We start from the raw sequence: 22,489 nt of genomic DNA on the forward strand, positions 1-22,489 counted from the left end.
TTGTGATGTCTGTATGTTTTATGCTTCTAGTGTTGTCTCTGGTACTTTGTCTCACAGGGTCCCCCTTAGGATCTCTTGTAGGGCTGGTTTAGTGGTGACAAATTCCTTCAGTTTTTGTTTGTTTGGGAAGACCTTTATCTCTCCTTCTATTCTAAATGACAGACTTGCTGGATAAAGGATTCTCGGCTGCATATTTTTTCTGTCTAGCACACTGAAAATCTCGTGCCAATTCTTTCTGGCCTGCCAAGTTTCAAAAGAGAGATCAGTCACAAGTCTTATAGGTCTCCCTTTATATGTGAGGGCACGTTTACCCCTTGCTGCTTTCAGAATTTTCTCTTTATCCTTGTATTTTGCCAGTTTCACTATGATATGTCGTGCAGAGGATCGATTCAAGTTACGTCTGAAGGGAGTTCTCTGTGCCTCTTGGATTTCAATGCCTTTTTCCTTCCCCAGTTCAGGGAAGTTCTCAGCTATTATTTCTTCAAGTACCCCTTCAGCACCTTTCCCTCTCTCTTCCTCCTCTGGGATACCAATTATGCATATATTATTTCTTTTTAGTGTATCACTTAGTTCTCTAATTTTCCCCTCATACTCCTGGATTTTTTTATCTCTCTTTTTCTCAGCTTCCTCTTTTTCCATAATTTTATCTTCTAGTTCACCTATTCTCTCCTCTGCCTCTTCAATCTGAGCCGTGGTCGTTTCCATTTTATTTTGCATCTCATTTAAAGCGTTTTTCAGCTCCTCCTGACTGTTCCATAGTCCCTTGATCTCTGTAGCAAGAGATTCTCTGCTGTCCTCTATACTGTTTTCAAGCCCAGCGATTAATTTTATGACTATTATTCTAAATTCACTTTCTGTTATATTATTTAAATCCTTTTTGATCAGTTCATTAGCTGTTGTTATTTTCTGGAGATTCTTCTGAGGGGAATTCTTCCGCTTGGTCATTTTGGATAGTCCCTGGAGTGGTGAGGACCTGCAGGGCACTTCCCCTGTGCTGTGGTGTATAACTGGAGTTGGTGGGCAGAGTCGCAGTCAGACCTGATGTCTGCCCCCGGCCCACCGCTGGGGCCACAGTCAGACTGGTGTGTGCCTTCTCTTCCCCTCTCCTAGGGGCGGGATTCACTGTGGGGTGGGGTGGCCCGTCTGGGCTACTTGCACACTGCCAGGCTTGTGGTGCTGGGGATCTGGCGTATTAGCTGGGGTGGGTAGGCAAGGTGCACGGGGGCAGGAGGGACAGGCTTAGCTAGCTTCTCCTTCGGTGATCCACCTCAGGAGGGCCCCTGTGGCAGCGGGAGGGAGTCAGACCTGATGCCGGAGGGGTCGCTCTGTAGAAGCACAATGTTGGGTGTTTGCCTGGAGCAAGCAAGTTCCCTGGCAGGAACTGGTTCCCTTTGGGATTTTGGCTGGGGGATGGGCGAGGGCGATGGCGCTGGTTAGCGCCTTTGTTCCCCGCCAAACTGAGCTCTGTCGTCCCGGGGCTCAGCAACTCTCCCTCCCTTTGTCCTCCAGCCTTCCCGCTTTCCGAGCAGAGCTGTTAGCTTATAACCTTCCAGATGTCAAGTCCCGCTTGCTGTCGGAACACACTCCATCCGGCCCCTCCGCTTTTGCAAGCCAGACTCCGGGGTTCTGCCTGGCCAGCGGGCCGCCCCTCCACTCCGGCTCTCTCCTGCCAGTCTGTGGAGCACGCACCGCCTCTCCGCCTTTCCTACCCTCTTCCGTGGGCCTCTGGTCTGCGCTTGGCTCCGGAGACTCCATTCTGCTAGTCTTCTGGCGGTTTTCTGGGTTATTTAGGCAGGTGTAGGTGGAATCTAAGTGATCAGCATGACGCGCGGTGAGCCCAGTGTCCTCCTATGCTGCCATCTTCTGCCGGTCTCCCGAAATACTTTTTGATATAAACTTTTCTTATTTTAAGAAGCAGCATAATACAATGTGGTAAGCTTCCTATTCCCAACACTTTATTTTCTATAGGAAGCCAGCAGCAAAGAGAGTAAGCAAAAACAATCTTAAAAAAATACATTCTTAAGAATGGAAAGAGACAAGTTGTACATTGTAAAATGGCAGTGCCATTGAAGACATGGTCTATAGGCTGGTACCAGTCTGTGACAAGAAAGGTATAGAAATTGAGGATAGTATCTAAAAAATTATATAGCAATTTGAGAAAGTAACAGATAAATCATATTTGAATCTAATAATAAAAAATGTGGATTGTCTTTTGTACGTGCATCCCCCCCCCCCCAGCAATCCGTTTTCATTGATTGTTAGTCCACAATGGTTTAGCAATTAAAAACATCACCATCCACAACAACCTAAAATCCAGTCCTTCACAAAAAAATAGTTTGAGAAGTATTGCTTTAAGGTCTTATCCTACCTTCCCACGGTCACAACACAGGAAGAGTTCAGCAAACATCTGCCTCCGCATATCCGTTTTTATGATCTCCCGGAATTCATCTGCACAATGACAGAGGTGCTTAAGGAGTTTCTCAAACATTTCACTTTTAAAGTCTGCAATGTATGAGGAGATGTACTGCAGAGAAAAGAAGATAAATGATTGATTTAAAACAGGGCTCTTTACTTGGATTTTCCCTGGGATTCAGTTGATGCGTATGATATTATTGGCTACAATTTTTTCCCTATCATTTGCTTGTCACGTGAATAAAGCATTTTCATGTTAGTACTATTCTTCAGCTGTGCTGCAGACAGAGGTAATTAATACAAAACCATACACCAAAACCATACACCAGTGAGACTAAATATTTTTGGAGCAACTCCCCTCTAGACCACAACAGCATTATATAGAGCACACTTTTTACCTCCCGGCATGAAATAGCAGCAGTTATAAAACATTGCCTGTAAGTTAATAGTTCTAAAAATTGGATGCAGTTTTCTTTTGATGAATGGCATATAAAACCATGTGTTTTCTGAGACTGGCTACATTTAATTATTGGAGTATAAAGAATGGGGATTGTGCAAAGTTTCTGCATCTTCTGATATTATAATAAGGTATCCTTTGTCTATTTTTTTTTTTTGAAAGTATAGAGTCTGAAGACATCTATGCTTATGGGCCATTTCTCTTGGTTCCTATTGAACAGATTCCCGGAAGTGGGACTGTTAGCTTAGAAGGTAAATGCATCTGTTTTTTGGGTAGGATTTTACATCAGGCTTGGGCTTTTTTGTTCTTCCAATACTAATGAATGAGTGGCCATTCCTCCTCAGCCTCACCACCAGTGTGTATTGTCTTCTGGATTTTCCCTCATTTTATGGGTCAGGAACATAACATTCTTGATCTATACTTGACTATAAAGATCTTAGGTTAAGGGACAAATGGATCTAGTGCTGGAAGAGTTTCTGAGGGAACCTTTCTTGAAGTGTTAGCCCAACTCATAAGTAAATGATTTCCTTGTCTGTCCCAGCACAGTGGTAGCCAAATTTGTACTGGGAGTCCAATTTGGATCAAATCACCCTACTTCCATAGCCATAAATGATTGGAGCAGGGGATGATCCCTGATATAAACAAAGCCATTCAGATTCTTTCCACTAGAAATTGGGAATTAGGACTGGGAAATGGTTGGTTGTCCTCTGAGAGGGGCTGGACTTGTGAATGTAAACTTAAGAGTTTTGGGTGGCCAGATTCCTCCAGGTAAATGGAGGATGCAGGATAAGTCAGTATATAGAGACAGATGAAACAGAAAGCAGAAAGAAGAGTCTTGATTTTTCCAAGTCCCTGACTTCCAGAAGTCAGACCATATTCTTGCTCTTGGACTCCATACATTTCATTTTCATCTACATTAACTCAGGTTGGCTTCTGTTTCTTACAATTAAAGGAGACTAATATAGCTTGCTTAAAATGGAATGTTTTATTGGCATATTTCATTGGCATAATTTTTGAAATGAAGAATGTAGTAGACATTTCACTTCCTCACTAATATCATCAAGGCAAATTTAGAATGTACTATGTAAGAGATACATTAGGCTTGAATCCATGCTAATGAATCATAAACCATATTCAATTGACTTAGAGATCAAAAGAGGAAATTTAAAGCAGTATAAGAGAGTTTTTCTAAATATTTAGTTTCATTGGCAGCCGAAACCTTCTAATTGTCATTATTTCTGATGGATCAATGAGTACAGTTAAGTTCTTATGTGTTCCCTTGGGATGCAGAATAGTGTAATGGTTAAGAACTCGCATTTTGCCTCATCAAAATACCAATGGCATTTTTCACAGAAATGGAACAAAGAATCCCAAAATTTGTATGGGACCATAAAAGACTTCAAATAAAACAAGCAACCTTGAGAAAGTAGAATCAAGCTGGAGACATCACGCTTCCTGATTTCAAGCTATGCTGCAAGACTAGAGTTAGCAAAACAGCATGGTACTGGCATAAACATAGACACATAGATCCATGGAATAGAATAGAGACCCCAGAAATAAACCTATGCATGTATGGTCAACTAACCTATGACAAACGAGGCAAGAACATACAATGAGGAAAAGACAGTTTCTTCAATAAACAGTGTTGGAAAAACAGGACAGTTACATGCAATTCTACTTCTGGATCTAGAGAAAATGAAAACACCAATTTGATACATGTATCCCTATGTTCATTGAAGCATTATTTACAATAGCCAAGATATGAAAACAATTTAAGTGTCATCTATAGAAGAATGGACAAAAAAGATGTGGTATATGTATACAGTGGAATGTTACTCCACCGTACAAAAGGAGATTGCCATTTGCGACAACATGGATGGACCCAGAAGGTACTATGATAAGTGAAATAAGCCAGACAGAGAAAGACAAATGCTTATGATTTCACTTATATACAGAATTGATGAGGCTTTACCAGGCCTGTATTGCAGCTGACTTCTGCCTAATCCTGTTACGCTTCCCTCCCTTCACAACTATTGATCCCTAATAAATAACCTGTGTACCAGGATCCGTCTCAGCATCTGCCTCATGGGGAAAGTGACATTTGAGTCAAGAAGGAGAAGAAGGAGTAAACCATGTGGAAATATGTGAGGAGCACTGTCCTAGAAAAGTGGTAAGGCCCTGAGGTGAGAACATACTTGGGGGTTTCTAGTAATGGCAAGGTAGCTAATGTGACTGAGGCAGAATGAGTGAGGAGTACAGAGAGAGAGGTGAAGACAGGGGTCATCAGACAGACCAGGTCAAGCCCTGGGGTCATGTTAAGGGCTTTGGTTTTTACTTTAAGTAAGATGGGAAGCCCTTGGAGGTTTTTGAGCAGAAGACTGGCTTAATTTACCTATATTTCTTTTTTAAAAAGTTTATTTATTTTTCAGTAATCTCTGCACCAAATGTGGGGCTGGAACTCATGACCCAGAGATCAAGAGTTGCATCCTCTTCCAACTGAGAGAGCTAGGCACCCCTACCTTCCATTTTAAAAGGCAAGAGTGAAAAGCATAAGAGACTCTTAAAAACTGAGAACAAACTGAGGGTTGATGGGGGGGTGGGAGGGAGGGTAGGGTAGGTGATGGGCATTGAAGAGGGCATCTTTTGGGATGAGCACTGGTGTTGTATGGAAACCAATTTGACAATAAATTTCATATATTAAAAAAAAAAGGCAAGAGTGAAAATAAGGGTGTTAGTCAGAAAGTTAATGAAATAAGGCAGTTGTGAGATGATGATGGCTTATAACAGAGTGCAGGTGGTGAGAAGACATCAGATTCTAAACATTTCCAGAAGGTGGAGACAAAAAAAAAAAAACCCTCACATTTTGGAACCTATCTGAGTTCAAATCCCAGTTCCCATATTTACTGGCTGAGTAACCTTGGCTGAGTCACTGAACTTCCCAGTTTCTTAATTTATAAAATGCGTACCACAGTAGCTTTCTCACTGAGTCATGAAGAGGATCTTGTGTATGTACAGAGTGTAAGTATTTCATGTAATAAGTTCTCTGTAGCCATTGCTCCTGCTTCCTTTTGAGGAAGGTAAAAAAACTGACCAAGAAAAAGAATAAAAGTCTTCTCAGTAGACACATCTATTTAGAAGGAAAAATCCAATGAGATCAGGGATTCTCAAAATGTTGCCCCTTGACTACAACTCCTGAGAGCTTGTTAGAACCTCTGAGGGCATCACCTGAGAGCTTGTTAGAAATTAAAATTTGGTATAAACTTAGGGGTGCATGTATCCCTTTGAATTAGTATTCTCGTATTCTTTGGGTAAATACCCAGTAGTGTGATTGCTGGATCATAAGGTAGTTCTATTTTTAAGTTTTTGAGGAACCTCCATACTGTTTTCCACAGTGGCTGCACCAGTTTGCTCTCCCAACCAACAGTGCATGAGTGTTTCTTTTACAGAAGCATTATTTATAATAGCTAAGATATGGAAGTAGCCTCAGTGTCCATCGATTGATGAATAGATAAAGAAGATGTGGGATATAAATTATGGAAAGAGCCTAAATGTCCATCAACTGATGAATGGATAAAGAAATTGTGGTTTATATACACAATGGAGTACTACGTGGCAAGGAGAAAGAATGAAATATGGCCCTTTGTAGCAACGTGGATGGAACTGGAAAGTGTCATGCTAAGTGAAATAAGCCATACAGAGAAAGACAGATACCATATGTTTTCACTCTTATGTGGATCCTGAGAAACTTAACAGAAACCCATGGGGGAGGGAAAGAAAAAAAAAAAAGAGGTTAGAGTGGGAGAGACCCAAAGCATAAGAGACTCTTAAAAACTGAGAACAAACTGAGGGTTGATGGGGGATGGGGAGGAGAGGAGGGTGGGTGATGGGTATTGAAGAGGGCATCTTTTGGGATGAGAACTGGGTGTTGTATGGAAACCAATTTGACAATAAACTTCATATATTGGGGAAAAAAATAAGATGTGGGATATACACAATAGAATATTACTCAGCCATAAAAAAAGAATGAAATCTTGCCATTTGCAACAACAGGGATGGAGCTAGGGAGTATAATGCTAAGTGAAATAAGTCAGTAGGAGAAAGACATATATCATATGATTTCACTCATATGTGGAATTTAAGAAACAAAACAAAAAAGTAAAGGAGAAAAAATAAGACAAAGAGAGAGAAACAAATCAAGAAACAGACTCTTAACTATAGGGAACAAATTGATGGCTACCAGAGGGAAGAGGTGAGTAGGATGAGTTAAATAGGTGATGGGGATTAAAGAGAGCACTTGTGATGAGAACAGGGTGTTGATATATGGAAGTGTTGTTACTATATTGTATACCTGAAACTAACATGATACTGTATGTTAACTGGAAATAAAAAGAAACTTAACTTTAAAAAAAAGAAAGAAACACAATCCTTTGGGTGGCTATTAAAGCAAAATGTGTTTAAAGAAACAAACACTTTTCTCTAAAAAAAAAAAAAAGGAAGAAGAAATGTAAATTTGGGGACCCTACTCCAGATCTACTGAATCAGAAACTCTGAGAGGGGAGTGGGATCCAGAATCTGTGTTTTTAAAAGCCCTCTGGGAGCATAATACACTTCTAGCTCTTAAACAGGCTCCTTCCTGTCACAAGTGTGCAGAGTCAGAACAGAAATAATATGAGTTAATGTCACATGACCAGACTAGCTGCCCCCAGAGTTCTTGGAGAAGGGAAATCATCTTTCTTTCCCCCTCTTAAAATACGGACGGACCCAAACACTTTTCCACTGTTATTCTTTCCTTGTATCTCAACACTCAGAAATCCTGTGACATTAGCCAGTGGGGAGCATGTGGTTGTGTAAACTATGTATAGAAATCTAAGTGGGCCCGTCAAGGAGACTGGGTCCTTGGGTCTTTTTCCTCCAACTTTACACATGGTAACTTGAAATAAAAAGTCCACTCTGGAGTGAAAAAAATAAAATAAAATAAAATATAAAAATAAACTCTCTGGGATATTTTTATGTTTACTAAAGGCTGAGAACCAGTGAAATATATGACATGCGGGCGACTGGTCCTAATTATTCCAGAATCCTAATGTTGTTTAATATATAAATTAACCTTTTGGGAATTGACCTCAAAGACATTTGAGTTTTCTGGATGCGGTAATCCTATTAAACCACGGCTTAGTTTAACTGCCTCTCCAAGAGACACTTCAACGTTCTGGATTTATAGAGTATGGGTTTTCTGAGTGAGTGTGTTCTGTAAGTGTGGGCTATATGACATAAAGACTAGCAATTGCCAACTAACTACAAATTCCAAACAGAACAATTACAGAAGTTTGCCGGTATCTCTTCTAAAAACAGAGAAAGCAAAAACACATGACCTTTGTGTTTTCATAGCCTCTCAAGGAATAAAACAATGAATACCTGCCAATCCTGAAATGATTGCCTAGTTTAAGAATATAATGAACTACTAATATCCTTCAGTTTAATAGCTCTGTGAGCTGATAAACACGTGAATTGTACTTAATCAAGTTATCTTCATGTGCTGGGTCCCAGTGTGATGAATTCTGGACTTTTTCTTTCTGACTTGAAAACCAAAATGTTGAGAATGTAGTGAAAGTCACAATTAACAGACTGATAGCTACTGTTAAATTCTACAACTCTGGGCCATTGGGATTCATATTTATTTAATTGTAGACATACTGGAGAGTTGATGAAGTGGGTAATATAAGAGTGATGGAAAGAAAACTATATTTGGAAGCTGTTTTAGGCATTAACTTCCAAACTATATATGTAAGTCCTGGTAGCATATAACATTTTCAGAAATGCCTGCAGATAAGGACTATAAAATATTGAAATACACAGATTATATTGGCTATCTATCATTGAAGAAGTGGTGTGTTCATATAGGATTTGGACAGAAAATTAGCTTTCCAGTCTCAGAGAGGGAATTTTTAAAAACAATTAATGCTAATTAATATGCCCAACAAAACAGAAATATACTTTAACTTTTCCAATTTTTGAACATCAGAATCATTTGCTTAACAAATGAATTTCAACAAAGGCCTTATTCAATTATCCAATAATAATAATACATAATATAGTACATATTATATATAATACATATTATATATAATTATCCAATAATAATAAAAGTAATAAAATAAAATAATAAATAAATAAAATAAAAATAATAAAAGTAACAGACTGAAACACACGATTTTCCCCCTATTGGTAAAAGGCAGCTTAGGCAATGTTATGGGTTAGGTTGTGTCCCCCCAGAGTTCATACATTGAAGGCCTAACCCTTAGTACCCCAGATTGTGACTGTATTTTGAGATAGGATCTTTAAAGAGGTAATTAAGGGGCGCCTGGGTGGCTCAGTCGGTTAAGCGTCCGACTTCAGCTCAGCTCACGATCTCACGGTCTGTGAGTTCGAGCCCCGCGTCGGGCTCTGGGCTGATGGCTCAGAGCCTGGAGCCTGCTTCCGATTCTGTGTCTCCCTCTCTCTCTGCCCCTCCCCCATTCATGCTCTGTCTCTCTCTGTCTCAAAAAAAAAAAAAAAAAAGTTAAAAAAATAATAAAAAAAATAAAGAGGTAATTAAATTAAAATGAGGTCATTAGGGTGGGCCAAAAGCTAATATGACCAGTGTCCTAATAAGAAGAGGAAATTTGGACACAGACATGTGCAGAGGAAAGACCATGCGAAGGCACGGGGAGAAGATGACCATCTATCTATAAGCCAAGGAGAGAGACCCTCAAAAGAAACTAACCCTGCCAATACCTTGCCTTGGACTTCCAGCCTTCAGAACCATGAGAAATTAAATTTCTGATGTTTAAGTCACCCAGTACTTTGTTATGGTAGTCCTAGCAAACTGATACAAACAATAAGAAATTACTGATCAGCAAATTCCTTGATTTATGTATTTCTTACCGTTGAAGACCACATAGGAAGACACACACCTGGGAGGACAGTTTACCATAGACCGTCCCATTTCCTGGGCTTAAAATTCCCTCATTTCTCCCTCATTTCCCTCATGCAGTTTTCACAAGATATTGCTACTCCTACCTCTACCTCCACCAAAGCCATCATTCCTTCAGTCAGAAAAAGACAAATATCATATGACTTCACTCATATGATACAAAACAGATGAACATAAGGGAAGGGAAGCAAAAATAATATAAAAACAGGGAGGGACACAAAACATAAGAGACTTAAAATATGGAGAACAAAAAGAGGGTTACTGGAGGGGTTGTGGGAGGGGGGATGGGCTAAATGGGTAACGGAAATTAAGAAATATGCTCCTGAAATCATTGTTGCACTATATGCTAATTAACTTGGATGTAAATTTAAAAAATAAATTAAATTAAATGGTAAAAAAAAAACACACACAAAAAAAGCCATCATTCTTCCTTCTTCTCTCCTTCCCTGCCATAACTCAAAGCATATGAAACACAAAATAAACAGAACAAAACAACACAAATTACAAAATGCAAAATTATAAATAACAGAATAGAGAGTCACTCAGATACATACTATTTTGGGGAAAATGCACAGCCTGGATTTAGTAGAATATGTTAAAGGAAAGATACAGTCTTTGAGTAATTTGATGAAACCTCTCTATTTTAAAATTTAAACTTTGAGTCACATCAGCTTGAAGGCTGTGTGATTGGTACAAAACAAGTGAGCCTAAGAAAGTGGCTATCTCAAAGCAGACCACTACGGAGCAAGAACAGACTAAGCCCCAGAGAAGAGAATTCAGGCAGAGATGTGGCCTTTATTTACTCCTCTTTAACTCCTTAGTTTCTTAGTGTCACAAAATCAGAAGTTAATATCTGAATCCCACTGTATAGTATTTGTAGTTTTTGCATAGAATTCTTCTCAAGCCTATTATATAATTCAGGTGCAGATCTCAGACTGTTTGAAGCCCAGGCCTACTGAAGGATGCTCCCAGGAAACTGACCCTCACTTTACCCAGTCCCACAGTAAACAAGATGCTAGATTGTTTTCACTTGCCTCTGGTGAGCAGGTAGATGCAGCCAGAGTTTCCACAATGACCAGGTAGGAAATAGGATCAAAGCAAAGCAAACTCAGAGTGGTTGACTGCCTCAGTTTGCCTGGGACTTCCCTAGTTTTAACACTGAGAGTCCCATGTTCTAAGAAACCCCTCACTTCCAAGCAAATCAGAATGGTTTGAAACTCTAAACATTGATGCATGCCAATGGTCTAATTCCTGTGGGAAACTCTGGAGGAACCTCTGTTTGGAAGCATACTGTGTTGTATCCTGCTTTATATAACAAACCATCTCTGTTAATACCTGAATCCTTTGCTATAAAAGAAATTTTTCAGCCTTTAACTGTGTGTGAAGCATCTTTCCATTACCATCCCATTGGACAACCACACATAGGACAAGCTGTACAGAGAGTTCTTATTCTATGGTATGCATTCATCCATTCTCAATCCATTTGTTGTATTTATGTAATCACAAGATAAAGAATATGTATTTGTTATAGATAACTGGGAAGGATGATGAACACAAATGACAATTTGAGTCAGGAGTCTGGTGCCTAGAATGAGCAGAACTGATAAGCAAGTCACACTCCCCTAGAGAATAATGCTTTAAAAGACTTCACTCTTGTTTGAGAAGGCCATACTTTGTACTACTTTGAAGGCAAGAGTTCAGGGACTAACTTTGAAATTATACTAGGGAAGGAATATAACCCAGGCCAGAGCCAGCTGATACAATCAGTAGAAACAGAAGTATGTCAATCTCTGGAGCCCCCAGAGGTAGGGAAGGAGGATCTGCAGTGATAAGAGGTCAGCCTCCCTCAGTTCCTCACTCTGGGATCTTAGAAGATTCTCCTCTACCTGAGGCCATCCTTACTCCTCATTCCATGAACTCTTGTCATACTAAAAGTCTTGTATGTGGCCATCACTAATGATTTAGAGATAACAAATTTCCTTTCCCTGGTAGTGCATGGTGATGCCTTCTTCAGGTAGCATTTTCCCCACAGAAATAGTCACTTTTATTAAGAACTCCATTTCAGGCACACTCAAACCACAGACTCCAGCCACTACACAAAATATTGCTTCTATTTAGGAAATGGGTTCGAAGTTCCAAACAACCTACAGAAACCTTTTTTTTGGAGGGAGGGCATACAGCCACTTGTGGGACTGTCATTTAAAAATTATGGGCACTAGGGGCGCCTGGGTGGCTCAGTCGGTTGAGCGTCCAACTTCGCTCAGGTCACGATCTCACGGTCCGTGAGTTCGAGCCCCGCATCGGGCTCTGTGCTGACAGCTCGGAGCCTGGAGCCTGCTTCAGATTCTGTGTCTCCCTCTCTCTCTGGCCCTCCCCCCGTTCATGCTCTGTCTCTCTCTGTCTCAAAAATAAATAAATGTTAAAAATTATGGGCACTTTAGGGGCACCTGGGTGGCTCAGTCTGTTAAGCGTTGGATTTCGGCTCAGGTCATGACCTCCTGGAATTCAACCCTGTGTCGGACTCTGTGCTAACAACTGACAGCCCGGAGCCTGCTTCAGATTTGTGTCTCCCTCGCTCTCTGCCCCTCCCTGCTCATGCTCTGTCTCTCTCTCTCAAAAATAAAAATTAAAACACTTAAAAAATAAAATTAAAAGTATGGGCACTTTAACAACTCACAGTAAATTTTGCTTTGAAATGTACCAAGAAAAATTTAAACATGTCCAACTCTCAGACTTCTCTGGAAGCAAATTAGTAAAAAATTCTTTATCGAAGCAAATGAAATTTGTAGAGCTCAAAGAGTCCAGGAAATGAAAAAAGAAACTTCCTACCTAAAAAAGTTAACTAAATTCTCTATAATCACATTAATGGTGATTTTCCTCTGCTGATAAACAAATTAACTAATCAGATGAAAGGTGAAATGAAAGGTTTGTCCTCTGAAGGATTGAAATCTGGAAATTTCAGGAAGGATACACCTATCAGGAACTGCTTACTTCTGGCCTGAACACAGTAATGCAGTTACTATGCTAATGGGGACACAGTGAAATCTAAGGGTTAAGACTTCTGTTCCTTTTTAAACTTATATTCAATATCGACTTGGACAACTGAACACCAGTGTTAAAATGATACAAATGCTAAGTTTTGTCTCCTGGAATGAGTTGTCTTTTGGAAACCAGAGTGTTCTGAGAATTCAAAACAAGCCTGACACTCTCCAAAAACATATTTATTTTGTGTCTAAATATCCAACTTACAAAACAAAACAAGAATCCCAGATAAACCAGTACATTCTACATTTTAAATTGTTCTTGTCAATATATTAATGTTTAAAGCACTGTTATTAAGGTTCCTTTCAAAGTAAGGGGCTACAGGTATGGCAGGTGGAAAAAATTCAAACCTCATGACCACCAGATGAGTTTCCTACATGAAACCTGCCCCACTGAAGCCTCATTTTTCTTTTACAATGGATCCTTTGGCAGTGATGAATATAGTAATCATAATGGTTTGAACCTGTTTGTTGCTTTGTAATTATCTTGTGGTGTGTGTCCTTAATGTGCTTATATTTTGATCCTTCTATTCCCTGGATCCTACTCCAGTTCCACCCAGCATGTGTAGGCATGCATGCCCATACATACACACACACACGCACGCGCACACACACATGCATATGACATATATACTCATAGGCACACTCCCACACAACAAGGCATTATTTGGTCCTTAAGGGTAAGAAATACAACTTCCTATTTTGACATCTCTCCTACCAGAGAGTAAATAAATATTCAGTATATACTTAATAACTAAGAGACTAGACATAAATATTCTTACATAATATATTATAAAGAATAGAAAATATTCTTCTAAAAACAGTTACTTTTGATCTTCATTTACTAGAGTAAAACAGATGGAAAGTGAGAGTTTACACTCAACAAAAATATTGTCACCTGCTCATTTATCCATCAGAAAACAGAAACCTAGGAAAATGATATGTATATAGAAGTATCTGTGACCTTTCATTCTCTCCATTTGTCTTTTTCTCTATATTAATTATTACTCAATGATTCCACTTTCTCCAAACATGCTCCATCCTGAATGCTAATCACTCGGCTCATTACAAATGATCAGAGGGGTAATTTCATGTCATAGTATCTTCACTGGATGGCAGGTGTGTGTAATATCTTGCCTTTAAGCCCAACATTTACAATTTTATTGTCTTCCAGTGTCATTAAATGAGTGCTGACAAAATAGCCTGAAAGCAAATCTCTTTATCTTTTTTTAAAGTTTATTTTTTTGAGAGAGAGCGAGCATGAGCGAGTGCACAAGTGGGGGAGGGGCAGCGAAAGAGGGAGAGAGAGAATCCCAAGCAGGATCTGCACTGTCAGCGCGCCACTCAATGCAGTGCTCCACCCTGGGGCTCGGACTCACCAACCGTGAGATCACGACCTGAGCCGAAATCAAGTTGGGTGCTGGGTGCTTAACTGACTGAACCACCCAGGCACCCCAAAGCAAATCTCTTTAAAAGCAAGTGTCCACCCCCTCCACCAAAAAAAAAGGCACTGTTCCAAACACTACTTCTATGTCATATGTTATACAGAATGGTTCAATGATTTATTGATCAGATAATTAAATATTTTCAATAAATATTTCTATACAAGAAATATTTTCTTGGTTTCTGTTGATGTAACAGCTCTTCTCTATAATGAAAATACCTTAATATGGGCTGTTTATATTTCAGGAAGAGAAGTTGGAAATGTCGGGAAAACTAATATTAATGGCTCAAAACACCCATTAAAATTAGAAATAGAAAAATATCTACTCTATTCAGTGTTCTGCCCATTTTTAAATTGGATTGTTTTTTGGTATTAAGTTATATAAGTTCTTTATATGTTTTGGATATTAACTCCTTATTGGATATATCATTGGCAAATATCTTCTCTTATTCAATAGGTTGCCTACTTGTTTTGTTGATGCTTTCCTTTGTTATGTAAAAGCTAGAACAAATAGTCCAAAAATTTGTATGGAACCACAAAAGACCCCAAATAGCTAAAACAATTTTGAGAAAGAACTAAGCTGTAGATATCAAAATTCCAGGTTTCAAGATATACTAAAAGCTGTAGTAATCAAAACAATATGGTACTGGCACAAAAAGAGAGATCTAGATCAATGGAACAGAATAAAGAGTCCAGAAATAAACCCACAACTGTATGGTCAATTAATCTTCAACAAATGAGGCAAGAATATACAATGGGTAAAAGACAGTCTCTTCAACAAATGGTACTAGAATGGTACTTCAACAAACGGAAAACTAGACAGCTACACTTTCTTACACTATACACAGACATAAACTCTAAACGGATTAAAGACCTAAATGTGAGACCTGTAGAGTGGAAGAGAGCCAAAGCATAAGAGACTCTTAAAAACTGAGAACAAACTGAGGGTTGATGGGGGGGTGGGAGGGAGGGGAAGGTGGGTGATGGGTATTGAGGAGGGCACCTTATGGGATGAGCACTGGGTGTTGTATGGAAACCAATTTGACAATAAACTTCATATACTGAAAAAAAATAATAAACGTGAGACCTGAACCATAAAACGCATAGAAGAAAACATGCAGTGATGTCTCTGACATTGGCTGTCAAAACATTTTTCTAGATATGTCTCCTCAAGCAAAATTAAGCTATTGGGACTACACCACAATAAAAAACACTTCCTGTTCTTTTACAATGGCTTCGCTATTCCTGAAACATTTATTTTGATTCATCAATTAATTGGCTGAATTTATTATAAAGCAGTTTTCTTTTTTCAGGAAGGTCACATGGGTATTATATTTTCTGAGTTCTTTTGTGTTGAAAATGTCTGCATATTGCCTCTAAACTATACCATGGATGGATTATGGTGTAATTAGGTCACATTTTCTTTTCTTTTTACCTCAGAACAATATAGACATTGCTTGTTTTCTGGAATTGAATGTTGTGAAGTCTGATGTCAGTCTTACTGTTTTTCTCCCTTCATTTAATTAATTCAACAAATATATACATATACACACATACATGCATTCATACACACAAATCATATACAAATACATATATATCCACATATAAAACACATAGATGTGTGTGTGTATACATATCTACACATTTAAAATGAGGAAATGGGTATGGGTGATGTATACCCAATAATACTTGATACAAAATCATTAGCATTCTACATAATACCTTTGTGTGTGTGTGTGTGTGTGTGTGTGTGTACACGTATACAATTTTGTTTTAATGGGGGGTTTGAACTATTAATATTAGTTTTCCTCACATTTCCAACTTATCTCCTGATTTCAAGAAGGATTCAAGAATCCTTCACATAGAACCTTGAAATTGTATATAGTACATAGTCATCATCTACAATGGAGCAAGGGTGAGGCGGGAGAAGGAAAAAGTTACCTTGACTCTGGGACTCAGAAAAAAACAAGGGAAATTAGAGGAAAGACATGAACAAATAAAAAAGCAGCCTGCAAAAGACATGACTCTGATACTATTACATTGTTTCTTTTGCTTATCCCAATACAATATCAATACAAAAGTAATCCCATACTTTCACAGATGAAATATTATGTAGACTTTGAAACTAAACTGCCTAAGTACAAATTTCCCCAGCTTCACTAATTTTGAGACCTTGTGCAAATTACTTAACCATTTTGCACCTTAAGTGTCTTCCTCTATAAAAGCAGGAATAAAGATTGCGGAGAGGGTTGCCTGAGTTAATACATGGATAGCTTAGGACAATGCCTGGCCTATAAGAGGTGTTTTTCCATTTTTAGATTTCATTATTATTTGTATAACTAGATTTCACTGAAAAAGAAAAAAAGAAGCTGGTTCTTCTTGATCCTAACTGAAGGTGTGAGTGGAAGTTTTTCACTTTCACATCATGAGTACCACTAACTGAGAGAAATTGTAAAATGCCTTTGATCATAAAATGTACCCTAACTTCAGAGGAGTTAAAATAATATTGCATCTTAGAATCAAAGTAAGTTAGTATGCCTTAATTTAATTATAAGTTAATGTATGTGTGACATCCCCCAGAAGTGAAACTGGCAAAAAAATTTGATTCAAATAACAAATAATATAACTTCTTACTTCTGTAAATTCCATTTTGTTCAGTCTTGGTCCCATTGAGTCAGCAATATCCAATTGTTTGCAACATGCTTCTAATTATGGAAAAAAATGTTATTTGCTAGTTAGTTTGGTTGTAATACAGTCAGATTTCATATTCATTTTATAGCTCTTTAAAAGAACATAAAAAAAGAACATAAAATTATTTCTTAATTAATGTCCATCAGTTTTTACAAGTAAATGATATATAGTTGAGTAACACTCCAATTCCTACAAAATGATTATTTTTCCTGGCTTTTATTTAACTGAGCAACTCAAACACTGAAATAAACATGCCTACATTTTTAATGACCAGCCTGAGATAAAGTAAAAACAAATATGCATGTCAATAGCATAAAGATTACAAAAACAACTGTGTTGGCTTATGCTAGCATTTAAGGAAGCAGGTCCTAAAACACACTTCTACAAACTTTCTTTTCAAATATTATGTCTTTAATGTTTCTTAAATTAAATAAAAAATATATGAATATGTTCTTTTAGTAAAAGATTCAAATAATACAAAAACATAAGCAGTAAAACATGAATATCTACCTTTTCCCTCTCCCCACTGCCAGAATTCTCATTCCCCTCTGCCCCAGAAGGAACCACTGTTTTTCAACAGTTGTCGCCACCTTTCAAGCAACTTCTCTAAGCATTTTTTTTTTAATTTTTTTTCCAACGTTTATTTATTTTTGGGACAGAGAGAGACAGAGCATGAACGGGGGAGGGTCAGAGAGAGGGAGACACAGAATCGGAAACAGGCTCCAGGCTCTGAGCCATCAGCCCAGAGCCCGACGCGGGGCTCGAACTCACGGACCGTGAGATCGTGACCTGGCTGAAGTCGGAAGCTTAACCCACTGCGCCACCCAGGCGCCCCATCTAAGCATTTTTAAATATATTAGACACCTTTTGTTTTCCTACACATAAATATGGTTACATTGATCTGCAACTTGCTTTTTTCACTTACTCATCTTGTAGATCTTTTCAAATAGGATCTGGAACTCAGGGAGAAGGTTTGGGATGGGAATGTAGATATACGGATGGGTCATTAGCTAAAGTCATTGGTTTAAATAAGAAAACCCAAGGAGGGTGTATAGTATGTAAAGTGATAATAGAGCCAAAAAGGAAACTCGGAAAGCCACATTTGAGGTACAAATAAAAGAAGAACCGAGAAACAAAAATGCTAAGAGGTGATCAATGATAGATGAAAAATCAAGATAGAATGATATCACAAAAGCCAAGAAAAAAAGAGTTTCATGAATAACAGAATGATCAATAATGGTAAATGTGGCAGTTAGTTCAAATAAAGATTTTTTTAAACCTCCTTTTGATATAAAATTATGAAACCTTTATTGACCTTACCAAAACACAAACACACAAACTGTTTAGAAGTTCATGATGGGGGCGCCTGGGTGGCGCAGTCGTTTAGGCGTCTGACTTCAGCCAGGTCAGATCTCGCGGTCGGTGAGTTCGAGCCCCGCATCAGGCTCTGGGCTGATGGCTCAGAGCCTGGAGCCTGTTTCTGATTCTGTGTCTCCCTCTCTCTCTGCCCCTCCCCCGTTCATGCTCTGTCTCTCTCTGTCCCAAAAATGAATAAACGTTGAAAAAATTAAAAAAAAAAAAAAAGAAGTTCATGATGAAAGCACTGGCTTCCTCTCCTACTTCTAGCAGCAACTTCTCCTGCCTATCATAGTCTGGTACATAAAAGATTCTTTAATACTCTTGATTTTTGTAACGATTTATTATATCAGTTATTGTCATAAGAAGATTGTATAAATGTTAGTATAAGCTTATGCATTAGATGCTGTTAGCCTCATCCTAAACTTCCTCTCAAGCTCTGGATGATTATGCAGTCCAGACTGGTTTCTAATGATAATAGCTGTTATTAAGTGTATGTGTCTGTCTCCTGGCTAGACTTTGAGAAACTTGAGAGGAAACATGCCTTAGTCCTGTCTGCCTCCTCTACCTCATCGCAGTATCTGGAACTCGTTGAGAAATTAATAACTACTGAATGAATGAATGAATAAATGGTACAGAAAATAGTAGATAGTATAGGAGGTAAGAAGAGAAAACAATCACTGTCAATTAGAATGGTCTGTAATTTCTCTAATTTTATCACAATTTTGAATAGAGCCCTCTTCACTCATTCCTTCTGTATACTTATCAAAAACTAAATAAATAAAAATAAAAGAAGTTATTCACAGATTTTTCTGAAGGAGAAGTTGAGGTTGTTCTAACCATGGAAAATTCTATATTTTGGATAGGCTGTGAAAAGGTAGGAGAAAGAGTTGTCAGCAAGGCCCCAATCATGTTTGGGGACCAGTTATCAGGAAGATGGGAAGTATATTTTATTTTTTAAATGAAATATGAGAATAGATTTCAGACAATCTATTGTTATCAGTGTAATAGCAGTCAAAATCAATTGAAAAAAAGCAACTTGATATAAATAATGTAAGTCTCAGGACCCAAGCTCTAGTGCTTTATTCTACAAGTCAGAATTATTTTTAATTTTTTTTTTTTTTTTTAGTAATCTCTACACCCAACATAGGACTCAAACTCAAAACCCCAAGATTAAGAGTCACATGCTCTTCTGACTGAGCCAGCCAGGCGTGCCTACAAGTCAGAATGTTTTGCTTAATCTCATATGAGGAAACGATTCTGAAAACAAAAACATCAAAATCTATGTTTTTCTGTAGTTATAGTACTGTCTCTTTCTGCCTCTTGTGACCATGGCGGAAATCCGCAGTTTACGTTTTTGTTGCCACAATGATGACGAATTAGAGTCAGGTCAGAAATCCTGCAATTCCTGCACAATGAAGACTTTTTCCATTCAGCCAAATATTCAAGTAGGTAAAAAACTTCCTTAGAATAAATTTGAGTCTAGAAACTATTTTTTATTTTATTTCTTATTTTTTAAAATTTACATCCAAATTAGTTAGCATATAGTGCAGCAATGATTTCAGGAGTAGATTCTTTAGTGTCGCTTACCTATTTTGCCCATCCCCCCTCCCACAATCCCCTCCAGTAACCCTCAGTTTGTTCTCCATATTTATGAGTCTCTTCTGTTTTGTCCCCCTCCCTATTTTTATATTATTTTTGTGTCCCTTCCCTTATGTTTATCTGTTTTGTCTCTTAAAGTCCTCATATGAGTGAAGTCATAGGATTTTTGTCTTTCTCTGACTAATTTCACTTAGCATAATACCCTCCAGTTCCATCCATGTAGTTGCAAATGGCAAGATTTCTTTTGATTCTTTTTGATTGCCAAGTAATACTCCATCGTATATATACACCACATCTTCTTTATCCATTCATCCATCCATGGACATTTGGGTTCTTTCCATACTGTGGCTGTTGTTGATAGTGCTGCTATAAACACGGGGATGCATGTGTCCCTTCGAAACAGCACACCTGTATCCTGTGGATAAATGCCTAGTAGTGCAATTGCTGGGTCATAGGGTAGTTCTATTTTTAGTTTTTTGAGGCACCTCCATACTGTTTCCAGAGTGACTGCACCAGCTTGCATTGCCACCAACAATGCAAAAGAGATCCTCTTTCTCTGCATCCTCGCCAACATCTGTTGTTGCCTGAGTTGTTAATGTTAGCCATTCTGACAGGTGAAGGGGGTATCTCATTGTGGTTTTGATTTGGATTTCCCTGATGATGAGTGATGTGGAACATGTTTTCATGTGTCGGTTGGCCATATGGATGTCTTTTTTGGAGAAGTGTCTATTCATGTCTTTTGCCCATTTCTTCACTGGATTATTTGTGTTTTGGGTGTTGAATTTGATAAGTTCTTTATAGATTCTGGATACTAACCCTTTATCTGATATGTCTTTTGCAAATATCTTCTCCCATTCTGTCAATTGCCTTTTAGTTTTGCTGATTGTTTCCTTCGCTGTGCAGAAGCTCCTTATTTTGATGAGGTCGCAGTAGTTCATTTTTGCTTTTGTTTCCCTCGCCTCTGGAGACGTGTTGAGTAAGAAGTTGCTGCGGCCAAGATCAAAGAGGTTTTTGCCAGCTCTCTCCTTGAGGATTTTGATGGCTTCCTGTCTTACATTGAGGTCTTTCATCTATTTTGAGTTTCTTTTTGTGTATGGTGTAAGAAAGTGGTCCAGGTTCATTCTTCTTCATGTCGCTGTCCAGTTTTCCCTGCACCACTTGCTGAAGAGCCTGTCTTTATTCCATTGGATATTCTTTCCTGCTTTGTCAAAGATCAGTTGGCCATATGTTTGTGGGTCCATTTCTGTGTTCTCTATTCTGTTCCATTGATCTGAGTATCTGTTTTTGTGCCAGTACCATATTGTCTTGATGATTACTGCTTTGTAATACAGCTTAAAGTCTGGAATTGTGATGCTTCCTGCTTTGGTTTTCTTTTTCAGGATTTCTTTGGCTATTCTGGGTCTTTTCTGGTTCCATACATATTTTAGGATTGTTTGTTCTAGCTCTGTGAAGAATGCTAGTGTTATTTTGATGGGGATTTCATTGAACATGTAGATTGCTTTGGGTAGTATCAACATTGTAACAATATTTATTCTTCCAATCCATGTGCATGGATTGTTTTTCCATTTCTTTCTGTCTTCTTCACTTTCTTTCCAAGCTTTCTATAGTCTTCAGCACACAGATCTTTTACCTATTTTGTTAGGTTTATTCCTAGGAATCTTACGTTTTTTGGTGCAATTGTAACTGGGATCAATTCCTTGATTTCTCTTTCCGCTGCTTCATTTTGGTGTATAGAAACACAACCAATTTCTGTACATTGATTTTATATCCTGCAACTTTGCTGAATTCATGTATCAGTTCTAGATTACCAGTGTAATCTTTCAGGTTTTCCATGTAGAATATCATGTCATCTGCAAATAGTGAAAGTTTGACTTCTTCCTTGCCTATTTGGATGCCTTTTGTTTCTTTTTGTTGTCTGATTATTGAGGCTAGGACCTCTAGTACTATGTTGAACAACAGTGGTGAGAGTAGACATGCCTGTTGTGTTCCTGATCTTAGGGGGAAAGCTCTGTTTTTCCCCATTGAGGATGGTATTAGCTGTGGGCCTTGAATATTTGGCTTTTATGATGTTGAGGTATGTTCCTTCTATCCCTACATTCTTGAGGGTTTTTATCCAGAAAGGATGCTGTGCTTTGTCAAATGCTTTTTCTGCATCTATTGAAAGTATCATATGGTTCTTATCCTTTCTTTTACTAATGTGGTGTATCATGTTGATTGATTTGTGAATATTGAACCAGCCCTACAGCCCAGGAATAAATCCCACTTGTTCATGGTGAATAATTCTTTTAATGCAATGCATATAATTTTCTTATGTCTTTCCTTGTATTTCTATTTTATATTATAGTTCAGACATTATAACTCTCTTTTAAAATACTGTGTATGTAAGTAATATTTTCTAGGAACTTGATAGGATGATAAAGAGATAATACAGAATATTTATAATAAAACAGCATTTCAAAAGAATTGAAAATTGCTGATTGCTTTTCTATTTTTCTACATTCTCCATCTGGAAA

The 22,489-nt window shown here is 38.2% G+C and overlaps 1 protein-coding gene across 19 annotated transcripts in view; it reads right to left on the minus strand.

The window, feature by feature from the left end:
* EFCAB5 (EF-hand calcium binding domain 5) overlaps positions 1 to 22,489 on the minus strand; it is a 200,984-nt gene that overhangs the window by 86,400 nt on the left and 92,095 nt on the right. For all 19 annotated transcript variants that reach the window (XM_045487792.1, XM_045487783.1, XM_045487787.1 and 16 more), the window contains 2 exons: positions 16,962 to 17,032; positions 2,369 to 2,524 (listed from right to left, as the gene is read on the minus strand). In XM_045487792.1, coding sequence (XP_045343748.1) covers positions 2,369 to 2,524; positions 16,962 to 17,032 — 227 coding nt within the window. The remainder of the gene's footprint in view (positions 1 to 2,368; positions 2,525 to 16,961; positions 17,033 to 22,489) is intronic.

Source organism: Leopardus geoffroyi, chromosome E1, assembly GCF_018350155.1.
Source record: "Leopardus geoffroyi isolate Oge1 chromosome E1, O.geoffroyi_Oge1_pat1.0, whole genome shotgun sequence".
Lineage (NCBI taxonomy): Eukaryota > Metazoa > Chordata > Mammalia > Carnivora > Felidae > Leopardus > Leopardus geoffroyi.